This window comes from Apaloderma vittatum, unplaced genomic scaffold (assembly GCF_000703405.1).
Source record: "Apaloderma vittatum isolate BGI_N311 unplaced genomic scaffold, ASM70340v1 scaffold42637, whole genome shotgun sequence".
Classification (NCBI taxonomy): Eukaryota; Metazoa; Chordata; class Aves; order Trogoniformes; family Trogonidae; genus Apaloderma; species Apaloderma vittatum.
In genome coordinates this window covers 5,771-18,300 of record NW_009727477.1, presented here as the reverse complement: position 1 = coordinate 18,300, position 12,530 = coordinate 5,771, and the positions used below count along the sequence as shown (strand labels likewise).

The following is a 12,530-nucleotide window of genomic DNA, read 5'->3' as shown; positions in this document are numbered from 1 at the left end:
ATATATATAAAATCTTTCTGTGGAAAGTAAAAATGTAAGCAGCAATTGATAATTTGGGGAACAGACAAGAAAAAAGAAGTTGTAAAAAGTCATACAGGATGACATAAGTTTCCACCTTGACCTAGTCATAGGTAACAAATAAAAGTATAGTTGGGTGAAAAAGTGCTTCATATTAATCATTTTCCTAAAATTCTGAGATTTAGCTGTACGTTTGGGGGGGAGTGGAAAGGGATAAAAGTCAGATCTCCCTTTCATCCTTAGGTTACATATTCTTAATTTTTAAAACAAATCACATGGTGTTCTTTACAGCAGTGCTGAGGACACTACAATTATGAAGCCTCCATTTTTTCCCCTTTAGTTTTTCATTGAATGGGAGTATCAATGGCAATGAAATGGTTAGTATTTCTTCAAATATGAACACAAATTACTGAAGTAACAGGAAATCTACATTTACAGTAAATTCAGCAAAATATCTATTCCTAATCTAGAAATCACTGTGGTGTTTTGTTTTTTTATTCTACAGAAACAGCACAAGTAGCCTTGAAAACTGAAAAGCTTAGGCCACTATTAGAAAAAACATGAATAGTTTCAAAATTCAACAGTTAAAGTATTATTGCTCATTTTCCTATTACTTCAACAAAAGTTTAGTTTAAATGCAATCGCAATCCACGCATTTTATTTTTAGGGGTAGAAAATTAAGAGAAAAATAAACAATCTGCAGTCTCGATAACAAGGCCATTAAGTACAGAAGCCCAGCACAGTAACTTCAGCACAGCATAAAGTGAGTACCTCTACCAGGCATCTCCTTAAGCAGATGCCACAATCATAATAGTGTAGAAGCCAGCAAAGAAAATAAATAATAACACAATAACAGCACATTAAGTAGGCAAATGAACAGCAACTAAACATTGCTAATATTATTGCTTTAGTACTCAACTTGTCAAGCATTCAAAACAATACCAAAGGCTTGTAGAAAAGTTGTTCTTTTCCCTTACCTTCGGCTGTCTGGAATAGGGATACTTTACCAGGTTACTGGCTGGCTGACTGCTAGTTTTCCTGAGAGCTGGCTGGCTCCCCTCCAGGCAGAGACTGCTGGCAAATTTGTATTAGTCACATTCCCCTCTGTCTCCCCTAATCCACTTCCTAAGCACTCTCGACCTATTTCCAGTCTAATGCTGTCAACTTCTGGGGTTCATTTTTCTCCCGAGATTTACTTCTTTTGCATAAGACAATTTACTAATGAAGCACCGGAGCAGCACATTGCCCATTACTACGTTATAGAAATAGCAAAGCTGAAACTAAAACATCCCACTGTTTCTCAGCTGTGTAGAATATCAATTGTGACTGGAAATAACATTTTCACAAGCAAATTAAATGCATTAGGATGCATTAAGTAGGTTGTCAGCTTTTCCATAGGATTAAAAGGCATCCCACATTCATATACTGCAGTGGTGAGGGTATAAACCCTGAAATCACACAGCTTAGCTTTTGAACTAGAAGACAATGCTTACTACTCTAAACATGTGACTTGATGTCCGTGTATATAATATATCCTTTTCAATCATTCGTCTCAAATACATTCTAGATCCCTGATATCTCCGCATAACAGAGGAAGAGCAACTGTTAACAAACGGAGGAGGACTTAATAAATGCCATTAAAAGGTTACATAGCATCTCTTTTCACTTCTGCAGAGGCATCTTACCTGAAGTGTTTTATCAGCTCCACACGATGCTATTCTTCGTCGATCCTTAGAAAAGCAGGCATGGTAAACTGCATCTCTATGTGGACGAACAACCAGACGGTAGAGGTTTTTCAAGGATTTTTTATTTCTACAGGGTAAGACAGTTGATTTTAGATGAGTAGGATTTTCTAGTCCTATAGACAACTAAAAATCTTCTATAAAAAGACAACAGTTCTTCACAGATCTTGAGCTGTAAGCTTTATAACAAACAAACCAACCAATCCACTATACCTTAATTCTCGGCCTTTACGTTGAAGTCATAAAGGAAACACAAATTCCAATACTCACTCAGAGTTTTTATTGCCTCCAATAGTTACAGCTTAGAGATCAAAAAGAATAACACGTGCACAAGAAATTAACATGCTACTTCACAGGCAAAGCTACTGCACTGCAACACACAGTGTATTTTTATGACCTGATTACAGAATCATAGAATAGTTTCAGCTGGAAGAGACCTTGAAGATCATGAAGTCCAGCCTTTGTCTCAGCCCTATCAACCCACTAAACTACGTCCCCCAGCGCAACATCCACCCGTCTCTTAAACACCTTCAGGGACAGTGACTCAACCATCTCCCTGGGCAGCCTGTTCCAATGGCTGACAACCCTTTCAGTAGAGAAATTCTTCCTAACATCTAACCGGAACCTCCCCTGGCACAATTTAAATCCATCTTCCCTCGTCCTATCACTCTCCACTAGGGAGAACAGACCAACTCCCGCCTCTCTACAGCCTCCTTTCTCTCCTTTGTAGAGAGCGATGAGATCTCCCCTTAATCTCCTCCTCTCTAAGAGATGTGTGATATTTCCCAATATAAAATTCTTCTTGAGAATTCCTGTTCTCCTGGAGGGTTTTTTTCTCAAGCTTATTCAAAACCACTCATATAATTGTTTAGATCTTAGTATATTTACTTAACTTTCACAGCAATTAATTCTTATCTTATTATTTAAATAACATCTATAACCATCACTGCATTTCAGTCGGAGATTAAGTACAAAATCTAACATAACTTACATGACTCTTGCTTCACTTTAACAAAAACTTAGAATTAGTGGCAATGCTCATCCTGTTTAGCCAGATCTTAATACAGAAAGCTGTCACTGTAATAAGATGATTTTGGTGATGAATAGATTGTTACAAGATTAAATTTTTTTTAGTGTCAAAATGAATCAAGTTGTTATCATTACCAGTTTCAATATTCAGGCTTAGCATTTAAACAATGGATAAAACATCTCAAACCAAGTAGCTGCAATGTACAAGAAAAGCAATTTTTCACTGCCAAGTACTGACTCATCTTTGCATATTCTAATAAAGCAAAAATTGCTGGTCAAGAGAGTAATGTATTTACCTACATGTCCTACAAAGCATTTTTAGAACCTTGCACTAGGAGAGGAGACAAAACACATTTGTCTCTGTTCTGTTGATTTCAGTCCAAGTCCTCAGCACAAGTCTCCCACATTCAAGGTGAAAGCCCTGAACTCCCTTGAGATTGACTCTTCTCAATTGTGCAACTTCCACACGTTATTGTTAGAACTCTGTCAGCTATGCAAAATGAAACAACCAAATATTTCAGGAGAAGATCTGAATTCAAGTATGCCTGGATTAACCTGTCTGCTTATTACCATAATTACCTGACAGAGTAACCACCAAGTACTGCAGATATCAGAACAGAAACATAAAGCAGAAAAATCTACCAGAAACAGTTATGTGGTCAGATGACTACCAGAAAAACCTTTAGGTATGATAGTGTTTCCTTAAACAACTTCCAGAAACATGAAAACAGCAAAGAATTATTTCAATAGGAGAAATTTCAATATCAGGTAGAGATTACAAAAAGTTTTGGTACTTCCCATCTCGCTACTTTCAAAAAACTTTGCAAGTTAATACAAACGCTGTCCTTTTTAAAGTGTACATTTTACTAAAAAACCTAAAAATATTCTGTAACATAACCAATACTTGCCCTATAACTTTTATTTAAAAATTAAATTATTCAGATAAGTTTCAAAGCTTTTCTTTTCATCTTTGTGTTGTTATTTAAGTCAGTAGAGAAGATTTTCCTCTATTTACTTCTGTATAATTATGGCAAATTTGTGGCCTTAGATATACAGAGCTCCTCGTCTCTCACAAGTTCTTGAAAATTATTTCACTTTCTTTCCCCAAAAAAACCACAGCATCTCTTAAAAAAAGTCTTTAGATTAGCCATATATTGTATTTAGTTGCACATTATCTCCTTGCACCAAGCAATCAGCATATCAGCAGACAGCCTGCAGCTACTTACATCCATTCCAGATAAAATGTTCCTGTTTCTCTTTGAGCATGTAGCTTGGCTTGTTGATACACCTCTGATGTCTCTGGTTGGCAAAGACCCAGCTGTATAATGTCAGGAAACGGCTGCCGACCAAGGAGGTGCCCATTTAAAGACAAAAATTCCTGGAAGTTCTCACGTACTGTGCCATCCTATGTACAGAGCAGATAATATTTGATAACATAGAAGGGATTTATTTCCCAAGCGCCCTTTGCTTTTTTAACCTAATACTTTCACAAAAGCACTTAGTTCTAGTTTCCTGTTTGGTTCTGTTAGCAAGTACATACAATTGAATGAAATAATTCATTATCATACTCAGAAAAACGTATTATCCTTATTTTTCAAATAAAGGATAGTGGCAACAGTGAATTACTTAATAAAGAGTTAATAGAAAATACTGGAAAAACTACTGCAAGCAGTCAACAACATCCCACACCTCCTCAAAAGCAGAGTACCACACATACCCACCTTTAGCTACTGTTGTTCACCTTTGCTATCTAGTTCCATGGCCAATTACTTGAGCACACACTCAAGTTACAACTAAAACAGAAAGCTGTATTTCCTTCATTTTTCTCTTCTCCAAGTTAAAGTACTGGTTTTATGTTCCAGTTTTTTAAGTTTTCTACACATCTCCCATACATACATCCAACAAAGTGAAATTACAAAACAGAAAAATATATTTGAAACCAACTGATCATTTACCTTTTAGTATCATACCTTTTGATCCAAGATTGAACTATATTCTACGTATTCATGAATCAGATGAGCAGGCCCTACCAATTCTGTTTTAGCTTTAATCCAATCTAAAGAAAACATAAGATCACGGAGTTCCTACAAGAAATACAAATTTAAGTTCACAGCGAAAGTTTCACAACAGAATCTACTTAAGGGGAAAAAGAAAAGCACAAGAAATACATCAGGTATTTAATATGCTTTGGTACAATTGTCTCTCACACAGCGGACCCGGTCTGTCAGTATTACTGAAGACTGAGGCAAAAAAAAAAAAAAACAAACCAAAAAATGAATGCTTCTACTTTTTCTTTATCCCTACTAGTCAGATGATTATCTTCCACAAGTATTGGTCTGATGTTTTCTTTAGACCTCTTAGTGACCATACTTTCTGGGATCAGAAAAACGCTTAGAGACAACACTGCACAGCCTCAAAAGCGTATTTCAATTTAGAATCAGAAAATACCGACAGGATTAACAAATTATCATGGTTAAACAAAGAAAAAGAGTACCTCTCTTCTTTATTAGCCTTCCAACAAACAGAAATCATTACTAAAGAATGAGAAATAAGTAATGTAAAGAGTGTAAACTCTGGGAAGCAAACAATTGTCATTATATAGGCTAAAGAACTCCGAGAACCTAGTTCTACAGAAAGGTTAATAATAAAAATTTTTTCCAATACACTGAAATTAAGGAGACTGAGATAATGAAAGAAGTATGATCCTAATAAAAAAAAAAAAAAAAAGATTTGCAACCCACATTAATTATGAAGGTTCCTGAAAGATACAAGTACACAAAGTGCATTTTACATGATAAGTTAGATGAACCATCTCAGAAAAGGTTCAGCTGAAAATGTTTCAATATACGTGAAATAAAGCAATTAGCAACCAGGATCAAACATTATTCAAGGCAAGAATTCTAAAGACATTCCAGTGAAACTACTTAAGTATTAACCTTCCTGCACAATTTGCATCTTATACTATCTCAGTACCTAAAGACCAGTGGGTGGCAAAAATGACAGGTATTTTTTAAAGGCGTCAAGGCAATCCTCAAAATAAGGGATTTGCTCATCTAACTCTTGCTGGAACTTTGTGGATATTAAAATCTAGTAATACAGTGAATAAATTTTTACACACAAATCAGTATAACATAAGAGGAAAAAAACTAACAAGTCTTCTGCAGAAAAAAAAAAAGTACTCTAATCAAATTCTCTGAAGAAATCAGTTTACTTGTATTATCATATAACTGGTTGAAAAGACAAGACACAAAGCACAGAAATAAAGTAGTTTTCATAACTAACAGTGGTTATCACTCCCTAAAGGAATCTGGGGAGTGTTTGCCTGGGAGAAAACAAGTTCAAGTGGGAAGAAGTCTGAGAGGAAAATCAGGAGTAAGTGTGGGTCAAAAAGGGAAACAAGAGGACACTAGTCAGAACTCACCTGCTGCATGTTGGCACCAGCCATGTGATACGCTAGAAAGTTATACCAGTACATGCAATCCTCTTGAGATGGAACAGGCATGTTAAGTTTGTAGTATTTCTTGTACTGATTCACTATGTTCTTATGTAGCTCCTGCAAGGTGAATCAAAGCACACTTTCAGTTAATATTATATACCAAGGTATGGACTGGTTTCAGTATTGAGAAATTGTAATTATTATTAATATTACATTGTATACAGTAGTGTGGAATAATATTATTATTTCTCAGTTGTAATACATCAACAAATAATAAAAGCTTACCTTCCAAACCTATACACTTAACCTAATTTATTGCTAATGACTTCTCCAGAAACATTCTCTGGGTATTGAAAGACAGAAAAGCAAGCTGTCAGTCTGCCTTCCTGAGTTGAGAAGAGCTATCAAATTACTCTTCACAATAAATGTGGGTAGCCAAATAAAGACAGCCCTTACATATATAGATTCAAAGCGGGTCTAAAAACTGGCCTTTTCTTCCTCTTTACTCTTTCTGCCCTGTCTTTCAGAACTTATAAACATACTGGACCCAACCCACAGGTTCTCTCCCTGCAGAAAATGCCTTGAATTTGAAAGAAAAAGTGTAAAAAGCATTTCTCTTTACAAAAGAAGAAACTCCCTATTTTGATAGAGCTTTGATGCCTTTGGAATCATCAGTGGAACATTCCATCCCCTTCTTTCACATCTCCTTCTCCATCTTTCACAGAGAAATCATGGATATAGACTCTTCTCCTAGTTTAGTTTCTTAGCTCCAAATGGAACCATTGTGAAACCACTCCACAGTTTCAAGTTGAAAATGTTTTTAATTTCCCAGAATGAAGTTTAACTGCATTCTAGACCTATTCTGTGAAGCTACTCTGGATACCATTTAACAAAGGAACATTTTCTGAAGAATGACCAGCTTTGGAAAGTAAAGTTAAAAGTAAGTAGGTCGGTCAATACTCTACCTGAAGTTGGTTGCGATTCTTCTCTGTAAGAAAGTCAAGTTGAAGATCATGTAAATAATAATGGAATGACTTCCCATTACGGTCACAGAACAAAAGTGATTTGTTAACAAACTCCTGTAGTATATCTTCAACTTCTTCAGTTTCCATATCCCAAAGAATACAAAGAACCTAAAAAAGCATATTAACACAGAAAAAGAATCAGAACTAAGGAGCAATATGACTTGTATGAATATCATAAAAGGTTACCAGTTAACTGACAATAAAACACATACCAACAAACAGAGACATATTAGAAATGCTATTCAACTTACTAAGTTACCAATTCTTTCACATCAAACTACAGGACAAAAAAACACAAGTCATCCGATCTTTCATCTATTTCTGTTGATTTCTTAAAGGACACAAATTTCACGTAACAGTTTTCAAGCCTTCAGAGAACTTAATTAGAATCTAATTAAAAGCAACATACAGAATGCACATTAAGCATTATGAATACATTTATTCAATTCATTTTTTAGTTTCACAACTGATAATAAAAGTCATGACACAAAAAGGGACCTGACTTACCCAATCTAGCAATTACTATTAACTTACATACAGCGTAAATTATACCCAGCAATTACAAACAATAACTTTGAAGAACTCATAAAATTTGTATCTCACGAAAACTGAGGAAATTTCTGCATTGCTGTTATTACCTTAGTAGGTACTTTAACATCTTTTGGAAGGATAGAGAGGTCTTTATAGTATTCTTTATAATTGTCATTCAGTTGCTCAACACTTATGGACATCGCTTCGTCAAGGGCTTCATAATCATAAGAAGAAGATTTTCTTATTCTTTTAAACTGCTTATTCTGCAGCTGCCTGAGATAGTATTCCCAGCGACTAGGGAAGTCTCGTAATAATGCACCTATCAAGGATATCACAAGAGGAGAACCTGAAGGAAAGATTAAATTAATCTTAGAGGTTTTCAAGGAACACAATCCAATAGATAAGTCAAGTGGTTTAATAAATCAGGTAATTTTACCAATGCATTGATTAAATTCTTCAGGTGTGGAGAACAGACAAACAAAACATCACCTATGTAGACATCTGCAAACTCACCAGATTTAAGTGTAATGGAGGGGTGGGGGGAAGATATGCTAAAGAAAACTACTCAAAAATCAACATAGAATCATTAAGGTTGGAAAAGACCTCTAAGATCATCAAGTCCAACCATGACTACTAAACTATGTCTTGAAGTGCCATGTCTACATGACACCTCCGGGGATGGTGACTCCACCACTTAAGCGGGCACAGCCTGTTCCAATACTTCATCACTCTTTCTGTAAATAAATTTTCCTAAATCCAATCTAAATCTCCTCTGGCACAACTTGAGCCCTTTTCCTCTCATCCTATCACTTCTATTTAGTCTTAAAAAACAAAAAGCATTTAAGAAGCACTTGTGTTTCGCTGAAGGTGCACAGTCTTTAGTAAGAGTGTTCCCTCCTTTATTTACAAGTCAAATCTAGAAGAAAAACAAAATACATTCAGTAGAAAATGGTATGTTAAAGACCATCAGGTATACCTTTGCATTCCCTTACAATGCAGTTAGCTTGTTCTGGCAGTTCTGATATTTTCATATTCACAAACAGGGATAAAATCTCCAGTCCCTTCTCATGTGCTAGTCCACTTTCCACATGAACCTCATATTTATTACCTAGACATAGAAACATGGAAAATATTAAAAATATTTTTAAAATCCCACAGAAACTGAGAGTATTTTCTGAACAAAATCTGAGGTAGAGGACCCAGCTTATGATTTTTTGCATAGTACTTTATATGCTCAGTACTAAGAAGAGTATAAATTCTACTTATCAGAATCAAGTTGGCAGTAGAGACACAAAATAAATTAGCTTATACCCTAATAATTACAAATGCATTATGGGCATGTCAAAGCAGTGACTGCTTAATAGCACAGAGATAAGCAGTGTAACAGCAGCAGTGTCACAGAGGTTAATTTATCCTGTGGAGAATCACCGCTCTCTTCAACGCAGACACATAACTTCTAGGATAACACATAAAACTTATTTCACAAAGTGCATAAAGCCTTACAGAGTAGAATTCTAAAACAGTGGCCCCTGTGCACAAGTCGACAGACATAGATTCTATCAGATTTGTTTCAAAGTTCACAAGAACAAAATGCAGATGTCTACACACAACCTGTGGTGCAGGAAACTTCCTTACCAGATACAGCATCTGTTACACTCCTGTCCCTGCTGGTGATAAGAACTTGACACTGATTATCAAATGCTTTTAACACCCAGGAATCCCAAATGTCATCCAGGATCAAAAGAGATCTAGTGCAAGAAGGAATATGTTGCAGATTTCAGATCAACTATTAGTGCTAAAATACAGCATTGCATTTTAATAATGACAGAACATTTCAGAATTTACAATGCACCACTACGTTATTTTTTTATATTAATATGTAAAATATCTTAGGAGGGCATTAAACACTGTGCAAGAGAGCTGAATGCAAGTATCTCAAAAAAACCAACACAACCCAACAACAACAACAAAACCCCAACACAAAAATAAAGCTTTGAAAAATATTTCCATTAGTAAAAGCCAAAAAAACCAGAAAGATTTGCCCTGTTTTTCAAGTCAGCAGATATCATAAATGAAGACAAAAGTTGCACAGGAGTAGATAACAACTCTGCTGGACGCAGGCAAGTGATAAACTTTCTGGGAGAAACCAGTTCAGTTTCCTTTTGACTTGAGAGTTTCAGTTTTGTTCTTGTATCTTCTGAGAGCTATGAGACTAATATTCTTGTGGAAGAATTGTCTTGGATGACAAGTCTCTTTTTACAGAGAGGACATTTTATAGTGACTACACACTCAAATCCTATGGCTAGTCATGCTTGTGGGTTACTACATGCACTCTCACCAGAATAATGCAGACTAGAGCTCCCTACACCTGCCTGTATCTGACAAAAATTACTGAATACTCTTTTTAAAAGGTTGGTTTCAAAGACAGCAAGAAGTCAAAAAGATTGGTTGGCAAGTACATTTATGAAAAAAAAAATACACCAAGTTATTTGCATTCTGTGTGATTTATGGAGGAAATAAAGTTAATTAAATCAAATCCTACAAACTGTTGACATTTACTGCCTGTTTTAAAATAAATTTTTAAAATGGCATTTTCAGCTACACTAGTCACTGGTTAAATTGTCCAGCTGCCACCGAAGCATGTCAAGACTTCCACATTTTTCTTCAGCTAAATGGCACTTATGCCACCAATGCTTAAAAATAAGGATTTTATCCTTCATTAACAAGTACATACGCATTACACCAAATTTTCAAAGCTGCATATAAGTCTTGGATACTCATACCCCACTTTTATATAGCTCCTCTATTAACACCCTTCTGATAAATCAGAGGATTTACAAGAATACTATCATAGCCATAAATGACTAATTTTATGGTACTAATTTTCACACTTGAAAATACGCTGGGCAGCACATTACAGTCTGACTTTATGTTTTTAATTAATCTGAGGACTTCGAAGTCCTCCCAGTCTTTGGTGCCAGTGACTTCCTTCCCTAATCACAACACCAAATCTTAAATTCTAACTAGGATTATAAAAATAAAAATAAAATTAAAAAAAAACACAAAACACCGTGATAACAATCATGGGAGATTTAACTCTGGAATTTCTAACTTTAAAGCACATCATAGCTTCAACTTCTTCAACCATAATCCAACAAACTAAATAATGCTATTTTGATCAGAAAGTTTTAATATGACTAATACTTTAATTTCAAGAAACATAGTGGACTCACAATTTGAATTCTTTGACTAAAACTTTATTCTCAAGAGATACACAGAGCTGATGATTTGAATCTAGAAATAGCTGAAGTGACTTTTTCCACCAATGAGAATTCCAGTGCAGAGCTCCTGAATCTGCTCCACAGAGGAGCAGATCTAGCGAAGCTTGGTTTCCCATTCGCTTGCACCCTACGAATCCCACTCCCCAGTACGTTCCCCTCTACCTCCTCCCACGCCCACTATGATTGCCCAGGTAACTCTTCGGCAGCAAGATTTTCAGTTTTTTTGTTACAACTTTCTTACCTATCCCTCACTGGGTAGGATGCAGCACAGTCTATAGCCTGTCCCCAGCCCACATGTTCAAGGTGACCAGTTAGCAAGACAACAAACACACTGCACTTTGTTCTGGATGCCCCTTTTTGCCACTGAAGGCACCTACTTGGATTTCTCTTCTTTATCCAACAGTCAATTTTCATAAACTTACAGAATTTTCAAAGATACAAAGTTCCTAATTTAGAGTCGAATTTGGCAATATGCTCACAGCGTTTAAGACAGAGGAGAAGGGAAAAGAGAAACAGGACGAACAGTGTGATCACATTAACACGGTTTTGAAATGGCAACAAGCAGTCAGGCAACAGAATCAATCCTTGTCCCTCTTCCTTGAAGTGCAGTCATTCTCTGCAATATTTCTACCTAAGGCCTGTTACTTCATTTTGAAGCTGATTAGCGAACACTGCCAGGTCAGCGGCATCCCACATGAGATATCTAGCACTCGGTAAGGAAGACATGGCCACACCTGGCACCAAAATGTCTTCAAATAAAACCAAGGGCCTAATTGTTTCCAAAGTCAGCATTTTCTCTTTTCCCCTTAGTTTCTTCAGCATACGGGTCCCCTTCTAGCAAAACACAGTAAGCCCCTCTTAAATGAGTCACTTTGTATACTACAAAGAGTAGAGCACAGTATAGTATATCAACCACCCTAGGCTGTCACGCTACTTGGCTATAGTAGCTGCCAACTTCTGGTGATGCCACAGGGTTACATCTTAGGAAGATAACACAGGGTTCTCCCTTCTACTTTGAAGACACTGTGAGGCTGTGAATGAATGAAACATCCAAACTCTTCTGTTCTGAAGAGTTTTGGTTTGTTTGTTAATGGACAAAAAATAACTAGAACTTTGTCAATGGAGACAACCACTTGGCATACTTGAGGGAAGCCTACACTTTCAGTTGACTTATTTTCACTTTTCCTGTAGCATGTCCACAAGAAACAAAAGATTTCTTGTGGAGAACCTGGCAGTGTTTTTCAAATCGCTTCTTCGCAAGAAAATATTTTCTTTCCCTGTACAAACACAAAATAACAAATAACAAAAACTATTGTCCAAACATTGAAAAAGCTGTGCAGTGACTGAGATGCTGCTTGATTAAATCAAGTCACTTTTCCTGAAGTTTGAAACCATTGAGTTTCTTGGCGATAGCTCATTGTATTACAAAAATCTGCTCTCACTCCAATAACTGTAGACCAAGAAGTTT

At 36.1% G+C, this 12,530-nt stretch overlaps 1 protein-coding gene across 1 annotated transcript in view; it reads right to left on the bottom strand.

Annotated features, from left to right (window-relative positions):
- Nucleotides 1-1,703: 1,703 nt before the first annotated feature.
- LOC104277130 (apoptotic protease-activating factor 1-like) overlaps nt 1,704-12,530 on the bottom strand; it is a gene marked incomplete at its 3' end in the record, with an annotated part of 14,982 nt that continues 4,155 nt past the window's right edge. Inside the window, exons 5-12 of the mRNA XM_009873679.1 lie at nt 9,417-9,529; nt 8,758-8,889; nt 7,889-8,127; nt 7,191-7,358; nt 6,211-6,342; nt 4,760-4,873; nt 4,016-4,194; nt 1,704-1,830 (exon numbers count right to left, since the gene is read on the bottom strand). Of these exons, the coding sequence (XP_009871981.1) occupies nt 1,704-1,830; nt 4,016-4,194; nt 4,760-4,873; nt 6,211-6,342; nt 7,191-7,358; nt 7,889-8,127; nt 8,758-8,889; nt 9,417-9,529 (1,204 nt within the window). The remainder of the gene's footprint in view (nt 1,831-4,015; nt 4,195-4,759; nt 4,874-6,210; nt 6,343-7,190; nt 7,359-7,888; nt 8,128-8,757; nt 8,890-9,416; nt 9,530-12,530) is intronic.